This window comes from Uloborus diversus, chromosome 4 (genome assembly GCF_026930045.1).
Source record: "Uloborus diversus isolate 005 chromosome 4, Udiv.v.3.1, whole genome shotgun sequence".
NCBI classification, from domain to species: Eukaryota; Metazoa; Arthropoda; class Arachnida; order Araneae; family Uloboridae; genus Uloborus; species Uloborus diversus.
The window spans coordinates 100,605,722-100,623,090 of NC_072734.1; the positions used below are offsets into that span (position 1 = coordinate 100,605,722).

Genomic DNA, 17,369 nt, shown 5'->3' on the forward strand with positions numbered 1-17,369 from the left:
TTTTTTATTATAGGTGTTACTAATGTATTTATTACTGCGTAGCAAAGCAGTAAATTAAATATATTTTGCTACTTTAATAGTTGAATCAATAACCTTAATATTTTATTTACTAATAAATAACTTTATTTAGGCACTAAAATATAAAGTTCTTTATTTAATATTCCAATTTTTAAATATATTTAGTGTTCAATTGAGGGGGAATTGAATACAGAACACCCCTCCCCCACGATTTAATTTATATTCTTTAATAATATACATTATAACTGTATGATTTCTGAAGTTTGACCAATATTCTAGATTTACTATTTCACGATGCCGGCAGTTCAATTTGAAATTAGGGTTGTATTAATTAGCAGGCTTCAAAAAAAGAAGGAGGTTCTGAACTCGTCGGATTTGTTTTTTCTTTTTACAATTTCCTTAAATACTCGAAGACACCTGTACCCAGTGGCGTGCACAGGGAGGGGGGAGGGACACCTGTTGGTCGGGGCCCGAGCCTGGAGGGGACCCAATACCTTTGTAACTAACCGTGAAATATAGGGGTAAACAATATGGAGAGGGGCCCGGAAAAGTCATTTGTGATGGGCTCCAAAATTTCTGTGCACGCCCCGGCCTGTACCGATAAGGAAAAGTCTTTTTTTTTTTTGTTTGAAACAGCGTAGTTCCTCGGCGGTCTAATGTTAATCAACTTCAGGTTTGATGAAATTGAAGGAACTCTTCAAATATCATACTCACATTTAAATCGATTTGTACTTTATTAATTTTGTATATCGTCTCACTTAGTGAACCGGTTTTTATGCTTTTCTTTGTTTATTGGTGGTTTTGTTTAGGGGTGGTCTAACTTAGGTTCCAAATCTTTGATTTACCCTATTTGTTCTTTAGGGAAAAGTTAAGGGTAAAACAATAAATTTCATGCAGTTTCCCTCACAAACGAATAAATATAAAACCCATCGATAAACAAAGGCCATAAAACAAAGGTTTATACTTTCTTTACCTATAGTTAAAGAAAGTACTAAAAATATATATTATTAAAAGTAATGATAATAAAAATTTTGAGTTAAGGATTCTCTGAAGCAAACATAAAATTCATTCTATTGGAATTTTTAATCTTCATCTATAGTGGGGCCATGTGAAGAAACATGCGACTTTTATTACGAGTTACATGACACTAATTGCGAAACATAAATTACTATTTACAATATTACAATTCTAAAATTTACAATTTTACAAATTTAAACTTAAAGCGATTTCGTTTTTTTTTTTTTTATTTTTTTTTAGTGACTTGTGCATTTGCTTTCGGAAAGTAAACTTTGATCAAGCTGAACAAATGATGAAGACAATTTTTTTGTACATAGTTAGGCATTTGAAAAAGCCTTTCTTCACAGTCGTCGGAAGTCTCCGAGACGCTCGCCGTGTCTTTTACACCACTAAAAAGCAAAAAATAAATTACTTTTAAATTAAAAAAAAAAAAAACGCCTTCAAAAAATACCCAAAAACTAAGAAGCAAAAAATAACTGATTACACTTACATTTATTTCCTACCCAAATATCGAAATAAAATTTATTTTTCAAAATTCCAGCACAAAAATCAACTAAACACCGAATTATAAAATAAACACTGATTTAAATGACTAAACGATGAATTATTTTAAATACCTAACTAATTATATACGATCTCTTAATTTTTAATAACCTTTTGAAGTCGGGGCCTCCTATAAACTACTACCTAACGTAACTGAGTAGGTTTAGTTTTAAAGACTTAATTTCGCGTATGGTTAAATTAGTGTTTAATTCAGGATTCGGTGGATTGTCAGTTACGTTATGTAGTTATTTATAGGAGGCCCCGACTTCAAAAGGTTATTAAAAATTAAGAGATCGTATATAATTAGTTAGGTATTTAAAATAATTCATCGTATAGTAATTTAAATCAGTGTTTATTTTATAATTCGGTGTTTAGTTTAGTTAGATTTTTGTACTGGAATTTTGTAAAATAAATTTTATTTCTATGTTTGGGTAGGAAATAAAATGTAAGTGTAATCAGTTATTTTTTGCTTTTTAGTTTCTGGGTATTTTTTGAAGGCGGTTTTTTTTTATTTAAAAGTAATGCAAGAAAGCATGTCAGCTGATTATTTTTAACTAAAACTAATTTAATGTTTGCTTTGCTTTTTGTATCATAATTTATGACAAGGAGCTGAAAGTGTAAGAATTTTCAAATGATAAATTAATGCTATGGAAGGAATGTTTTCGTTTTTGACCAAAAAAAAAAAAAAAAAAATCTTTAACAAAAATGCTTTTATTCAACTAAATTTTATTATTATTATTATTATTATTATTATTATTTTTATTGCGATCGCTATATTGCATTTTATTCTTTCACACTTAAAATTTTTATTACTGTATTTTTGAAAAGTATTTCTTTGTTTGGATTTTGTGTTCATATTTTTGTAACTAATATCTTTGTTTCCAACAGTTCATTTTTCCTACTGATAATTGTCAGCTTGTTTCTTTCGTTTTGTTTTTGTGATTCGGTCTTTCATTAAATCCCTTTAATACTTCAAAAACACTGTTATTTTATTTTTTTGGACAGTTTTAAATCAAAAATATTGTTAGTTTATTTTACATTAGAAATAAAATTTACGCTAAGTTTGTTTTCTCTTGACGTGTGTGTAGTACTATCTCTTCCTAATTTTTCCTACTTTTTTAAGTGATTTTTTCCCTACTTTTCTTGCTTTTTTAACTTTAGATTCCTTATTTCCTACTTTTTCTCCCCAAAAAACCACTTCGGGGTCTGGAAAAGTAAAAACGTGATGCGCGTGTTCCGAATGATACTTTGCTCATATCAAACATTTCCAAAAAATATTATCTTATTATCATGCCGTGGCGCGAGTTTCATTGTAGATGACATCAGTGTTACTCGAAAATTCGCCATTATACATATGAGGATTATTTGTTTCTTTTGATATGGCAATACAGATTGAGATTTTGAATTCAAGAAATTTATTATTGATTCGCTTCTTATTGCAGATAAAGGTTCTTCAAATCCTAATTTATTGTGTAGTATTTTCATCACATCTTTAAACTAGTATGTTGTGGCCATCACGAAACTTTCTTCTATATTTTTCTTTTTTTTCTGATCCCTCCCCATGCTTGACGAGGAAGCAATATTCCCAACAAAAACAAAATTACACATGCAAAAAACTTGACGACCATCCCAATGTCTGAATTATTGCAAAAGCAAAGCAAAGAGCGAAAATTGAAAGTTATTTTAAAAGCCTTGCTTGAATTAATTACAATTATTTGTTAACAAACATAGGATGGCAACAGTTAAAAATTTTAAATCATTGAGATGATATTTCCGATCATTTCCATACAATTAAAATCACGAGAAATACGCAGACGACAATCTATTACGATTTATCTTTCTTACTGTTGCATAAATAAAGCTATTTTTATTCGCAAAAAGAAAAAAAAAAAAAAATCAACACCTCTTGGAGCGATTGGCGTCAAAATTGAACCAAAGCCTGTTTACATATGGATTAACATATATTCCAAATTTCAACCAGAACGTAGCATTACTTCTTGAGATAGGGCACTCACAATGGAAAAAAAGAACGGGCGATTGCTCTACCCCCTTTTTAGCTGTTAACACCAAAATAAAATCAGCTCTTATACCCACTAAGGACTACTTGCCGATAATTTTTTTTTTCATTCCGTTCATTATTTCTTGAGATACAGCAGTCACAATTGACGACAAAAAAACGTTCTATAGCTCAACCCCCGTTTGAGTTATTGACACCAAAATTGAATCAGCACCTGTTCTTGTTACTGGCAACATATGGACCAAATTTTGTTTGATTCCGCCAGTTACTTCCTGAGGAATAGCAAGCACGCGCAACTCAAAAAACGTCCCATTGCTCCACCCCCCTTGGAGGAATTCGCGCCAAAAACCAATGGGCACAAGTTCACATAGGGGCACATCAGGCACGTAGCTAGAACTTTGTTAAGGGGGGGGGGGTCCAAGGTTGCACTAACTTCAAAAGAGGAGGCATGCTAAAGCAGAATTAGTAGCTGATAATTACACAAGACTAAGATAAATCCAATTAAAACTGATCATTAAAATATGATAAAAAACTAAAATTAATTAAATAATTGAAATTAATAGAATCATTAGTTAAAATTAGTTAACAAAAAAGTTTATGTTAAGTGGTAAATTAATTATTGTCAGTTTGTAAATTAACATTAAACTGAAAGTTATCACATACAAAGTTTCCAAATATGGGTGAACCTCTGTCCTCCTGAAAATAAGTGATATATTTTCTATTAGTAAAAAGGGCACAATAAAAGAAAAACGGAAAACGAAAACTGTTCTAGAAATTACTTGGAAAATGCATGCGATAATTTAATAAAATATTAAAGCTTTGTAATATATTTCAACAAAATATGTACATTTCTACTTATGCCATTTTATTTGAAAACTAGAAAGTCACCCGTCAAGGCATGACGGGTGAAAATTGCTTCAACTCTTCTTCATTTGAACGAAGCAATTGCCAATTGTTTGGTGATATTTTGATAGTTGAAATTTTAACTCTAACACCAGTGGATTAACCCTAAACTCCAGTAGATAGCGTTCATTGTTTTCGTTTCTTCATTCCTGTGATATGACACAGTCTTACCAGTAAAACTGTTCAAGTTACCGGATCGAGTTCAGCCTTGTCACAATAAAGCCTTTCCTTGCATGTTAAACATTACCAAAACATATTATCGAATTACATATCATGCCGTGGTGCGAATTCATTGTTGAAACACGCGGGTTACTCGATCATCGGCATTATTTATATGAGGATAAATAAATCTATATCTATGGAGTCGAATGTATAACTATATGAATGTTACATAAGATAACCTTGTCCGATTTGAACAACATTTCAGGCAAAATCCCACAACTCTCTCAACGAAAATATTAACAAGGTTTCATTTAAAAAGCTTGAATTAGTTTTTATTTATTTACATTTATAATATTCTTTTGATAACACGAAATAGAATGATATTTCCAATCTTATCCGTGTTCTAATTATCATTCCTAATCATCAATTAAAAGCTTGAACAAACTATTAACTCTTTGAGGGAAGGAGGCTACCTTTGTTGCAACCATTTTTTATATATATATATTTTTTTTCTTTCTTCAGCCAACTGACACAGTGATTTCAGTTAGCTGAAAAAAAAAAAAAAAAAAAAAAAGAGAAGCAAGAAATAAATGGTGTTCTCAAGTGAAGTCGCTATTCCTCAAAGGGTGAAAGCTGTTCGAAAAAATTTTAAATATCGGAAAAGGCGTATTGCCGTTTTTTATCATTATTTTTTTCTTTCTAACGGGGCTGTATTAGAGGCTTTAGCCTTTTGCGGAACAAGTGCGAACCAACGATACGGCATCCAGTCAATCATATGCCACCATTAAGGTGCGGATGTGAATGTCACAGGAAAATTTGAAGCCCGGTTTCCACCAGATGGAGACACCTGAGCTCTCTTCGATGCGAAACTGCAAAAGGAATTTAATTTTGTGAAGAGTATTCACAGTCAAACGACCTAAGGGATCTTTTACATGCCGATTAATGGAATGTATACCTAATGAATTAAATTAAGCATCTGTGTAATTTTATTTTAGCAAAATGTTGTTAATTTTAGCAACAATACATATCATATTTTACGACGCAGGTAATGATTTTTTTTTCTCCAATACGATGTTAGCAAAATACTCTATTGCAAGAAATAGTAAATATCTTTAGCTTGAAGAAAATAACTGTTAAAAAAAAGGCAATATATAAAAGAAAAGCTCAAAAACGTTTACCTCGTATTCACCTTTTTTGTTTCTTTGCTTGTAACGCAGTAAATAGCGGTAATTTTCACCTAGTAATTTATAGTTAAATGCACATGCCTGTTTTTTGTTACGTTAAATGCTACCTTCACAATTTACTAAAGATGGATGCATAGATGCTAATTAAATAACTCCTTAGTACAAAGCCAGTGAATAACAATCAGAAAATGTATTCCAATGATGCAAATACAAATATGTTTTACGGAACAACATCGAATAAGATTTTTTTTTCGTCAATTAAAAACTAACTGTTTTTCTTTGGGAATCATAGAATCACAATTCAGTAAGATTTAAAAGTAATAATTTCTAATAAATTACTTATTACATGAGTTAATATGGCCGAACTTGTAATTTCATAAACGGATCACAGTAAAATACTCAAGTAATTTTCAATTTAATTTTTCTATAAGATTTTGATACCGTAAAAAGTTTGTTACATCAACTTCAAGTTTTATTTATTCATTTATTTTATTTATTTTACCTTCAAACACGAATTTTTTTTGGGGCATTTAATATGTTCCATTATCATGCTTAAATATTGGGGGGAAAACATCAGTAAAAAATCTACGTAATTTGTTACTCAGAAAGGAGAGAGATGTTAAAAGTAATCTAAAAGTTCAAATAAAATTTTTATCAAAATATAAAATGAATCTGAAATGAGCCATGCCAAAAATATAGAGTTAAAATGAAAAAAAAAAAAAAAAAAAAAAAAAATCAATAATTATTTTTCTCATCCTCAAACACACGAAATGTGTAGAATTTCTTTTTTCGCTGCTGGCTGAGAATCTAAAATGAGTTTTTAAATGGAAAAACACATTAACACGTAAAATTGCTCGTATTATCAAGGAAACTTTAAAAGGGAGCACTGCGACTTACCTAGTTTGGGTAAACTTAATTTTCTTTCGCATACAATTTTGTTCAAGATATTTTTCCTATAAGTATGACGTAAATAAATCTGCGTGTTAAAACAGAAAAGAATCGGAATTCAATTACTGATTCTCCAGGAACGCACCTCACTCTGGCTGTCTTTCGTACAACATGCGTCTACGAAATCCACGAATATCCAAAAAGAAAAGAGAAAGAAATAAAGAAAACCACGCCAATGAGCCTGTGGGATACAGCGGAAGTGGCAATAAATGCTTGTTTTTACTTTGCCAATGGCAATTTGATAGACCAAGGAGAGGGGCTGGATTTCAAGGTCACAGGACCCTGCTGGTTTGAAAGTCGAAAGGGACATTTCCCCGTTTCGGACGGAGTAGGTGACACAGCAAAAAGCAGACGAAAATTGGGAACCTGCAGTTGTTGCACGAGGTTCTCGTGTTCTGAATTGACTCAAACGCTGAGAAAATTGCCGATTACTGGGAATATTTAAGGGGAGAGAATGCTGCGTTTTATAAAATCATTATCTTTCGGAAAAATTTTGTTGATGCGAGATGCAACAACTGAGAAAAAAGGAGAGGGGTCTTTCGGGAAGGGGGGGGGGGGGTCCGGACCCCATGGACCCACCCCTTGGCTACGTCCTTGGGCACATATGTGTACCAAATTTCGTTCGATTTCATGCGGTAGTTTTTGCTGTAGAGCGGCCACAAAAAACTGGTCACCCACAGACGTGACACACACACACACACACACACACACACACACACACACAGACAGACAGACAGACATTTTCCAAAAATAGTCGAAATGGACTCAGCACACCTCAAAACGTTCGAATCCGTCAAAATTCGAAAATTTGCACGAATCCAATACTTTCTTCTATATATTAGATATAGAAGAAAGTAAAAATGTTGTGTACCCATTCACCTTCTTCGCAAAATACCTAGTTTTTGGGCATTTACCTAAGGCAATAAAAAAACTTACCTACTACTGCCCTAAAGAAACTTACCTTCCCGCTGCATATTTTTCCGATTCACATCACTACGTGCATAAGAAAAATATTGAAAGATAACTGAGGGTTCAAAAATAAGAGAGATTAATTTATACAGTGAAATCCTGTTACAACGAATTTTCAGGAGGCCACTTATTTTTCCCCGTTGGTAATGGAATTCAAACAATATGATGATGATTCAATCAGGATTGAAAATTAATTTTGTTAAAACGAATATTTCGTTGTATTAATATTTGTTGTAACTATAATTTTCTGCAGTGGTATATAAAAATAGCACTTCTGAGTAGATAGCTGAGGGCAAGGGTTAGGTCCCCCAACCTCTTGATTAGGCTACAGAATGTGGAACAAGTTGAGAAGTTTCAAATTGTAAGAATGATAATTTATTCTACAATGCAAGATAGTGATATTTACAATAAAATTCAATTTCAAATGTTACAGCATTTTCAAACATCATCATATAAATACTCCATAGCATTCACTAAAGCTTTTTTCTCTTTCATTTTGGTGGGCTTTGAGCTCCTTAAACTACTAGTGATTGTGCACCATTTTTTATCTCTTGCCCGAACTACAAAATTATGGTTTTTAGCTAATAATGTCTCTACAGGGAATGCACTATTGTTCCTTGGAAACTCTCCCACATTCAACCAATGTGCATACAGGTGACATGCCTCATCAGACTTATCATCTTTCAGGGTTGTCCACCGTATTTCCGCAGTTGTGTTTCTAAGTGGTCCACATCTGAAGATGTTACACTTTACGTATTGTTGGAGGCTATTTAACTGGATCTGAATGCTGGCCTTGGTAAAAAAATCAATTCTGACGACTTCCCGGTCTTGGCCAGAAACTGCTGACAACATATAAATACCGAAGCACTCGGGAATCAAATTGTCACTGTACACTTTTGAAAATGGCGTCCATTTCCGAAACGTCCTATCACAAATATCACAAGGGGCCCTCCAATCGCACTTTTTGATTACCTCTACTGTTTTCTTGTGCAACTCTTTGGATTTTTTCCAAACTGGATCTTTTGTAGGATGACACCATTTTTGAAGATTTTTTGAAAACACCAAAAAGTTACTCGTCTCTAATAAGTTGGCACCAGGCCACTGCTCTAGGAACCTCGGTAAGACAGCATTATTGAACCAGTGTGCACACAAAGCGATGACTTCTTTGTCATCGATTCTCTTTGAACAAAACCACCTTACAATAATTTCTGATTTACTTGCCTTTGACTTTCTGTTCGACAGTTGTTCTTTTATGATGTCTATAGTCTGGGTCGATTGCAACTGAATGTCGGTGTGGTCCAGTATAATACTAACTACTTCTGTGATGCCTTTGCTTTTGAGAGCAACCATGCAGACTCCAGGTTTAAGTGGTATCTTTTCGTAAACTTCTTCGTCTACAGGTAACCAGTTGCAGAATCTTTTATCACAGTACTCGCATGTGTCAAACCAACCTCTGCAAACTACAACCGGCACCTCTTCACCTTTGGCATTTGATGTCAGAAGAAATTTGGACTGCTTTTTTCGCCCTATAAAAATAGAACAAGTTTTATTCCTGTAAATTAGAAACAACTGTATTGACTTAAAAAAACGTAAAATACTCGTGACAGCGGAATGTCTTTTAATATTTTGGCTGGGCATGGAGCTTCAAATTTTGAGCCCTCCTGCCAAAAATTAACGGAGCCCCTTACCGCCCACTGTATAGGGCCGTGGGCCCCCCACACTGTGAGATTTGCAGGTAGGGGAAAAAGGGATATATGTGAGCACGGGGCACTTGTGAACATGGTATGTTTTACTAAGATAACGTGAAGCAAAAAATCTTGAAAATTTCTCTAGTAATGGTAGAACCAGTCCTACTTCTTGACCAGACTTTTAGATCAAGGAGCCAGTATATGTTCTTGTAGTGACAATTTATTTGATTTAGCAGATGCTGATGTACTTTTATCACTCGTCTTCACATAAAAACATATTTTAAACTAATTATTAATTTAAAATTAATTATTGCAAACCATTATACAAACATTCAAGTAAATTTATGATAAAGTTGGAATTTTTAAATTAAATTAAGAATTCTTTATTTTTGAAAATTAGTTTTAAGGTAGATAACAGGACACTTGTGAATATATACAACATGTAGGGGCTCATGTGAACATTTCCCATATCCTCTTCCTAATATAATATTAGTGTAGGGTTATTGTAAGTGTTTAAAAAAGGTGTAAAGATTTATAATTATTATTTTTGTATAATTAGCTTGTAAATGTATTGTTCATCATTATCAATTAACCATTTATTTACTTTATGATTTTTAAATTTATTAATTCATTTGTTACAAAGTAGTTGACCAAAAATTTAGTTGTATATCATATTTACAAGAAAAAAAAAGACAAAATATTTTCTTTTAACTAAAAGCTGAAGTTCAAATAATTTTTAAAATTCATCATCATGTCTTTATGAAGCTAAAAGACATTAGATAATAAGAATAAACTTTTATATAATAAAATATTCTTTGTATTGTTTTGTCTTAAAAAGTTTTTTTCTTTTCGATCCAGTAATTAGAACATGCTACGAAACTTGAAATTTGACCGTGAACAGGGTTATGCAGTTAGGAAAAAAGTCTCTAATTGATAGTTATTGCACAATTTAAACTGACGCAGTATAGTTTACAAAACCTACAATGCAATTGGTATGTTTTATATTAAAGAGTTTTTCATTGAAACACGATGCTTTTCCTGCAGTTTTCAATTGTGTTCTCATGTGCCCCAGGCTTGTTCACATATGCCCCCTATAGAGGCACATGTGAACAATTGATGACATTATTAAAAAATTTCATGAAGTAAAGAAATAATTCTTTTAAAAATCTGAAAAAAAAGAAAAGAAAAACCTCCAGGCCACAAAGAAAAGGCTAGGTAATCAATCATGGGGACACAATTGTTCCGAAAGATAGATAATACTTTTTGAGAACTTAAGAGTTGAAAAAAATTGTTCACATGTGCCCCCTTTCCCCTATGTCTGAGGCCTGCTTATGGTGCGATATTTGCTGTTTTCGTTTTTGGTCCATAATTTTGAAAAGTATTCCAGGGAAGGGCTCTAAATCTTCCTTCCCTTTTTTTAAAAAATCGATCGGGGACAGTCCCTGAGCTCCATCTCTTACCCTAACGCCAATAAACATGGTCTATAATCATGTTTCTAAGACTTCAATTTCTAGAAATTTCCGCATTGACTCATTAACCTTTTTTCCCCATAGCATCTGCGAAGAAAGTCTAAATATGTGTTTTTAAAACAAAAATTTTCAAAATTTTGCCCGGAACCCCCTTTCTCATCAGATCAAAAATGTTTCTTTTTTTTGTTTTTGTTTTTTCAATGTGCCACCCTAAAACTTTTGTTTGATTCTAAACATTTATATTCTCAGAGTTCGTATCTGCTTCGTGATATAAATGAAACGAATGTTTTGGAGACTAGGAGAAAGGAAAATTTTTGTGTACTAGGAAAAAATAGAGAATCATTGCAATGATTCTCCTTTTTGTGTGTTTATGACTGTATATACTTATATCTATGATATACAAAATAAGGGGCACTTTGCGGTGCTCCCTCATTTCGTGGCCTCCGGGGCGATTGCCCCACTCGCCCCCCCCCCCTCTTCGGACGGCCCTGGTGTTCAACAGAGTGCAAAATTACCAGGAATTAATAATTAATGTTCCTTTTTTTGAATCTATTGTTGATATCTGTTTTTTTTTTGTTTTGTTTTATTTGTTTAAAGAATGGGATTATTCCTAATTTCCTGATAAGTTAAAACAACTATTTTTCTAACCGTTTGAATGCTATCATAAATAAAATACATAAATAAGTTCATCAAATGAAATAACTTCGGCCTGCAATTTTTAGTAAGATTGTACTGCAAAAAAATTATTAATATCATTATTATTTTTTAAAGATTTTCAGCTTGTTAAAGTAATCGAAAAAAGCAGTACATAAAATACCTAATGTAGGTGGCAAAGCACTCTAGGATCTAAGAATGTCTTGGAGAAAACTTGGCAGCACATTATCTTTTTGTGTAAAGTACATAATTATCTTTAAATTTTCCATTAAGTTGCTCTTCAATTGCAGTAACTAATTTGTTTGTTTGAATTCAAGTGACCAAAAATTATTTCCCTCCTAATAGTCTATGGGCCGAGTGCAAATATCGTTCAAGTTCGTTTACCAATCTTAGGGACTATGTGAACTTGCTTGAAATCTATTATAAATGATGAACTCAATAGAAAAATACAATGTTCACACGCTGGAATTGTCTCATTAAGTTTTAATTAGTAATTGAAGTAGGAACTATGTTCCGTGGACTGTTAGCACATACACAAAAAAAAATTGTCTCTAGATGGCGCTACTAAACACAATAGTTATAATGTAAAAATTTAATAAATAGTTTTCCAACCGAAATTTTACTGTTTTGCTCAGTTTTTCGTTGCAAAATATATTAATACGTTTTAAATTACTTACTTTCGCTTCGTAATTTTGTAACTAAAAGGAAATAAAAAATTGTATCAATCCGCAGCTCTGAATGATCTTCATCTCAAGATTTCGTTTATTACACTAGAGCAAGCACACATAGACATTGTTAAGTAGAAAAATTAGAAGGCACTTTACTTCACAAAAAAGATATTAATGAATCACCGAATAGCAATAATTGACCTACAAAATCTTAAGAACATAAACATCTCTAACAGATGCCATCGATGTTTAAAAAATATTATGTCGGAGTTGGCCGAGCGGGGGCCGTTGTAATTACTTGTGAGATTGGTGTGAGGAGGCAATTGAGCAGAGTTCGCTAAGCATAGCTTTATTTATACAATTCTATGTACAAGATGATGATGATGAATATGGAATGAATGATGGGTAGTAACCTGACCGACTAAGGCCAGCTAAGCCCTTCTCGCAAACCGCGAGAAGAAAATCACAGCCTCCCGTGTGTACGGGACCGAGAGACGTACCTCTTCTCTCTTGAGCTTCCAGGGGTCAACTGCCCCCTTCTTCGCGCGGCGTTCTCTCCTCCCCCTCACTCCTTCCCCACTTTTGGCGGAGCGCGCTGTCGATCGCGACATATAGCCCCCTTCTTAAGCGTGAAATATGCCCACAAGGCTTTTTTTCACAAGAGAGCCGAGGAGAGAACCTCACGCATATAACATTTTGATTGAAATGCTTAAAAGAAAATAATATTCTGGAATACATAGCACACATAAATGCAATTAAATAAGCATGAAAACATAACGATTCGAAAAGTTCGCAGGTCTTTTCAGTCAATTTCTAGCCGTGTTAGTGCATCGGCTGATTGATTTGCCTTTCCAGGTGTGTGACTCAGCTTAACGTTGAACTGTTGAAGAGCCAACGCCCATCTTGTTAACTTTGGGCTTCGTGGAGTTGTTACAGCCAGAAACTTTAACGGATTATGATCAGTCAAAATCTGGATTTCGGAACCGAAGATCCAGTGTTCGAACTTCTTGAGTCCAAAGAGCACACCGTAAGCTTCTTTTTCGATGGTCGACCAATTTTTCTGTGTTTGGGACAACTTTTGGCTTGCAAACCCAATTGGAACAAATTGGCCATTTTCGTCTTTTTGGGTCAAACAAGCCGAAACTGCGAAATCCGAAGCATCGGTATAAATTTGGAATGGTCTAAGGAAATCAGGAGTAGCCAGAGAGGAGGCATTGCATAACCTTAATTTCAACTGTTCGAATGCCCTCTCAGCTTCCACACCCCACGGTACATTGTTCGGAACATTCTTTTTGGTTAACTCCGTCAGTGGCTTAGCGATACGTGCGTAGTCCTCTACATACGACCTATAGAAACCCATTAGCCCCAAAACAGAGCGGACGTCTTTTTTTGTTTTTGGCCTTTTCAGTTTCTCTATTGCCGTTAGTTTTTCCGGATCAGGGGCATGCGTTCCGGACCCGATAATGTGTCCAAGGTACTTTACTTTGTGTTTAGCAAAACTACATTTTCCTAATCGGGCAGTGAAATTTAAATTTATTAATTCCTTCAGGACCGCTTCTAAGTGGACCAAATGCTGTTCCCACGTAGTCGAAAAAATGGCGATATCATCGATATATGCCTGCGCATAATTCCTATGTTTATGCAAAGCCTCATTTAACGCTTTCTGAAACGTGGCTCCCGATGTTTTCAGACCATACGGCATGGTTCTCCACTGCCATACCCCAGAATGGGTTGCAAACGCAGTTAAATGTTTACAATTTTCCTCCATAGGTATCTGATGATATCCCTTATAAAGATCTAACACAGTTATCCAACAAGCCTTTCCGACCACCAACATTAGGTCTTGTGCATTTTTCATAGGAAAACTAGACGATTGACTAACCTTATTTAAAGCTCGAAAGTCAGTACATACCCTAATTGTACTATCTTTCTTTGTTACACACACTATAGGGTACACAACTTCCGCGTCTGTTTCTTCTATTAACCCTAAAGCTAGTAATTCGTCAATCTGTTTATCAACTTCCCCCTTATACACCTCAGGAATTTTATATTGGTGCGGCTTAGATCTAATAGCCCCCGGTAGCAATTCAATTTTATGAGGTCGTACTTTAGCCACTCGTATTGGTCCTTCAAATAGTTTTTTATGATCAAGTAACAATTTCCTCAAAAATTTGCATTGATTATTAGTTAGATTATCGGGACTTATGCCCTTAATGTCTTCTTTTACATTAAACTTCAGATCTTTTTCTGTTGGCACATTTATTACCTCGCCAAATTCTTCGTCTCCCTCAAATATCACGTTCAAGGCGTTGACGGAGGCCACGAATTTCCGTATCTTGTTCTGATGCACCCTGCATGTGCTCCCGTCCTCAAATTTTATTACATACGTATATGGCTGATTGTGCTTTATTATTACGCCGGGACCCCGCCATCGTGCATAAAGTTTATTTGTGGAATCGGGAACTAACACTATAACTTGCTCTCCCTCTTTAAATTCTCTTATCGAAGATCTTAAATTATAGTGGTGCGCCATCCGCTCTTGTTGGATCTCTGCAGTTGCGTTAGCTAATCTCGCGGCTTCTTCGAACCTCATTTGCATATTGTCTAAGTATTTATTAATTGGAGTCACGTCTAATTGCGCGTTATGCACCTTCCCTGTCCAGGTCGACTTTAATATAGATAATGGCCCTTCGGGAGGTCTCCCATATAATAGCAAGAACGGTGACACCCCCGTAGTACTGTTCGGAACCTCCCGATACGCCCATAGAAGATAGGGTAACTGTTTGTGCCATCCCCGTTCATCTTCTCGGATTACATGATGGAGCATATTTTTCAAAGTCTGGTTAAAGCGTTCGACTAATCCATTGGCCTGGGGATAATACGGCGTAGAAAAACGGGGACTAGCCCCTAATCTCCTTTCGAACTCCTTCGTGAGTCCTGAAATAAAATTCCTGCCGTTGTCGGAGCTTATCACGGAAGGAACTCCCGTACGCGAAAAAATGCTCAACAAAGCATCGCAAGTCGAACGAGCAGTCAACGATTTTAGAGGAACAGCCTCCGCCCACCTGGTATGCTGGTCTACCATGCATAAAATATATTTGTGCCCCGCGGAGCTCGGCGGATCTATAGGTCCTATCAAATCTACATTGACGATCTGAAATGGAAGTTCTGGCCTGGTTATGGGGGTAATTGGTGCCCTATCTTTAATTTTTGCATTCCTTCTCAGCTGACAGCCCTGGCATGCGCTGCAATAACCCTTTATATCTTTATTTATCTTCTCCCAATAAAACGAATAACGCACACGATCACATGTCTTTTTAGCGGCCATGTGTCCGCCGAAGGGCGTCTCATGCGCTCTTTTCATTACCTCTAAACGTTTCTCCAGAGGCAAAACCAACTGAGTAACCTCTATTCCTCCAACCTTCTCTTTGTGAAAAAGCAGATTATCCAGGACAAAATATCCTCCCTTTCCCTGGGACGCGAGCAACCATTCCTGGAGCAGAGAGTCGCTCTTCCGCTGCAAGCGGAGAAATTTTTCTTGGGGGCTGAGATCACCCTGATAGTCAGCTCCGTCCACTTCTCCCCGAACTGTTTTCCCCTTTTCCGGTGCCTCGAGCGCTTGCTCTTTCTGCGCTTCTTCCTCGGACGTTGCTGCTAACTTCTCTGTTTCTACCTCCAACACATCTGCTTGCTCTTTCTGCGAAGAATCGGTTCCCCGTTGCAAACACTCGCTTTCATTTCCCCCTAGCAACAGATTTAAAATTTTTGGGTTCAGGATAGCCTCCTCGGAAATAAACGGTGTGATTGCACATAATATTGGCTTGTGCACCACACTAGAGTTACCCCCTATGGGTACTGCTAAATTTAAATGCCCCAACTCCGTCATAATTGGTTTACCGAACGCTGGCTTTAATAGAATCCTTCCTTCGGACTTCTGTCTCCCTTTCGGTAACATACTTTCCTTTATAACAGTGATTTGGGACCCCGAATCTTTTAGCGCAGATATAATCCTTCCTTCTACACTAATTTTTATCCGTTCCAATGGAACGATTAATGGGGTATTGGAACTTGTTATATCTGTATTGTGCCCAATGTTGATTTTAGCCACAATTGTCCCCTCTTTTTCTGGTTCGATTTCAGAATTTTCTGCCACCTCTATATGATTTACTCCCTGACCATTACTCCCTGTTTTTAAGTTATAGTTCTTTATTTTATTTTTATTCTGGGGACAGTCTTTCTTACGGTGGAACTTCGAAGCACAAATAAAGCATCCTTGGTTGGAATTTTGTCTGTTTTCTGTGCTCCGAAAGTTTGGTCTGGCCGTTGGGTAGCTTTTGGCCTTCCCTTCTCCCTCATTAAATTCATTTCGACTTTGATTTGAGGCTGTTGCGCTCACGTAATTATCGATTTGTGTAGACAATTCGCGCGGGAGGAACCATTTCTCTGTCTCTTTTAACTGTATGTATTTTTTTATTTCTGGGCTTAAGCCATCTTTTACCTTATCAGCAATAAGTAGCTGTTTCAATTGATCAAGATTGTTGACTTTTCGAGAATTGATGTACATATTGACTGCAGCTTCTACCCGTAGAGTGTATTGGGTGTATGTTTCACTGTCCATTTTCCTTATTCTATCAAGGTTGTTTTTATATTCTATTGGGGTGATCTGGAATTCGCTCAGCACGAGCTCTTTTAAGTTCTTATAACTTTCCAGACCTTCCTCCCCTAGTCTAGAGCTCAGGCATGTGACTCTCCCCTTTAAGGTATGTAGGATTATTTTACCTTTATATTCCTCAGGAGTGTCGTACAGTCGAAATATTTCTTCGACCTCCTGAAAGAAGAAGGGCCAGTCTTCTGGCCTTCCCCTCACTTCAGGTAGGGCCCCTTTTATGATATTCAAGTGGGTCACAAAATTCTCCTTGCTTAGATTTGAATCCGCCCCATTCCTGAATTCATTTGTTTTAATCCTTTCGACCTCTAAGATATGCCTCCTCTCCGCTTCTAGCTGATCATTTTTTTCCTTCTCTAACCTGTCATTTATTATTGTAGTTAAGCACCCCTTAACAAATTCCTCGTCATACGAGTCACTTTTTGTAATTAGCTCTTTAAACTCAATTATCTTCGCATTTAAA

At 35.4% G+C, this 17,369-nt stretch overlaps 1 protein-coding gene across 1 annotated transcript; it reads right to left on the bottom strand.

Annotated features, from left to right (window-relative positions):
* Positions 1–8,199: 8,199 nt before the first annotated feature.
* On the bottom strand, positions 8,200–16,858 carry LOC129220732 (uncharacterized). The gene is made up of 3 exons (XM_054855161.1): positions 16,739–16,858; positions 15,538–15,937; positions 8,200–9,287 (listed from the first exon to the last, which is right to left on the bottom strand). Exons 1-3 carry the CDS (start codon positions 16,856–16,858, stop codon positions 8,200–8,202), a joined length of 1,608 nt encoding a protein of 535 aa, XP_054711136.1.
* Positions 16,859–17,369: the final 511 nt, after the last annotated feature.

Coding starts and splice junctions, on each gene's coding strand:
- LOC129220732 (XM_054855161.1), bottom strand. CDS start 16,858: ATGGACAGTGAAACATACACCCAATACACTCTACGGGTAGAAGCTGCA. Junction 15,938..16,738: donor AGCTACTTATTGCTGATAAG/GTAAAAGATGGC, acceptor GATTCTTCGCAG/AAAGAGCAAGCAGATGTGTT. Junction 9,288..15,537: donor AAAGACATGTGATCGTGTGC/GTTATTCGTTTT, acceptor CTATTTTTATAG/GGCGAAAAAAGCAGTCCAAA.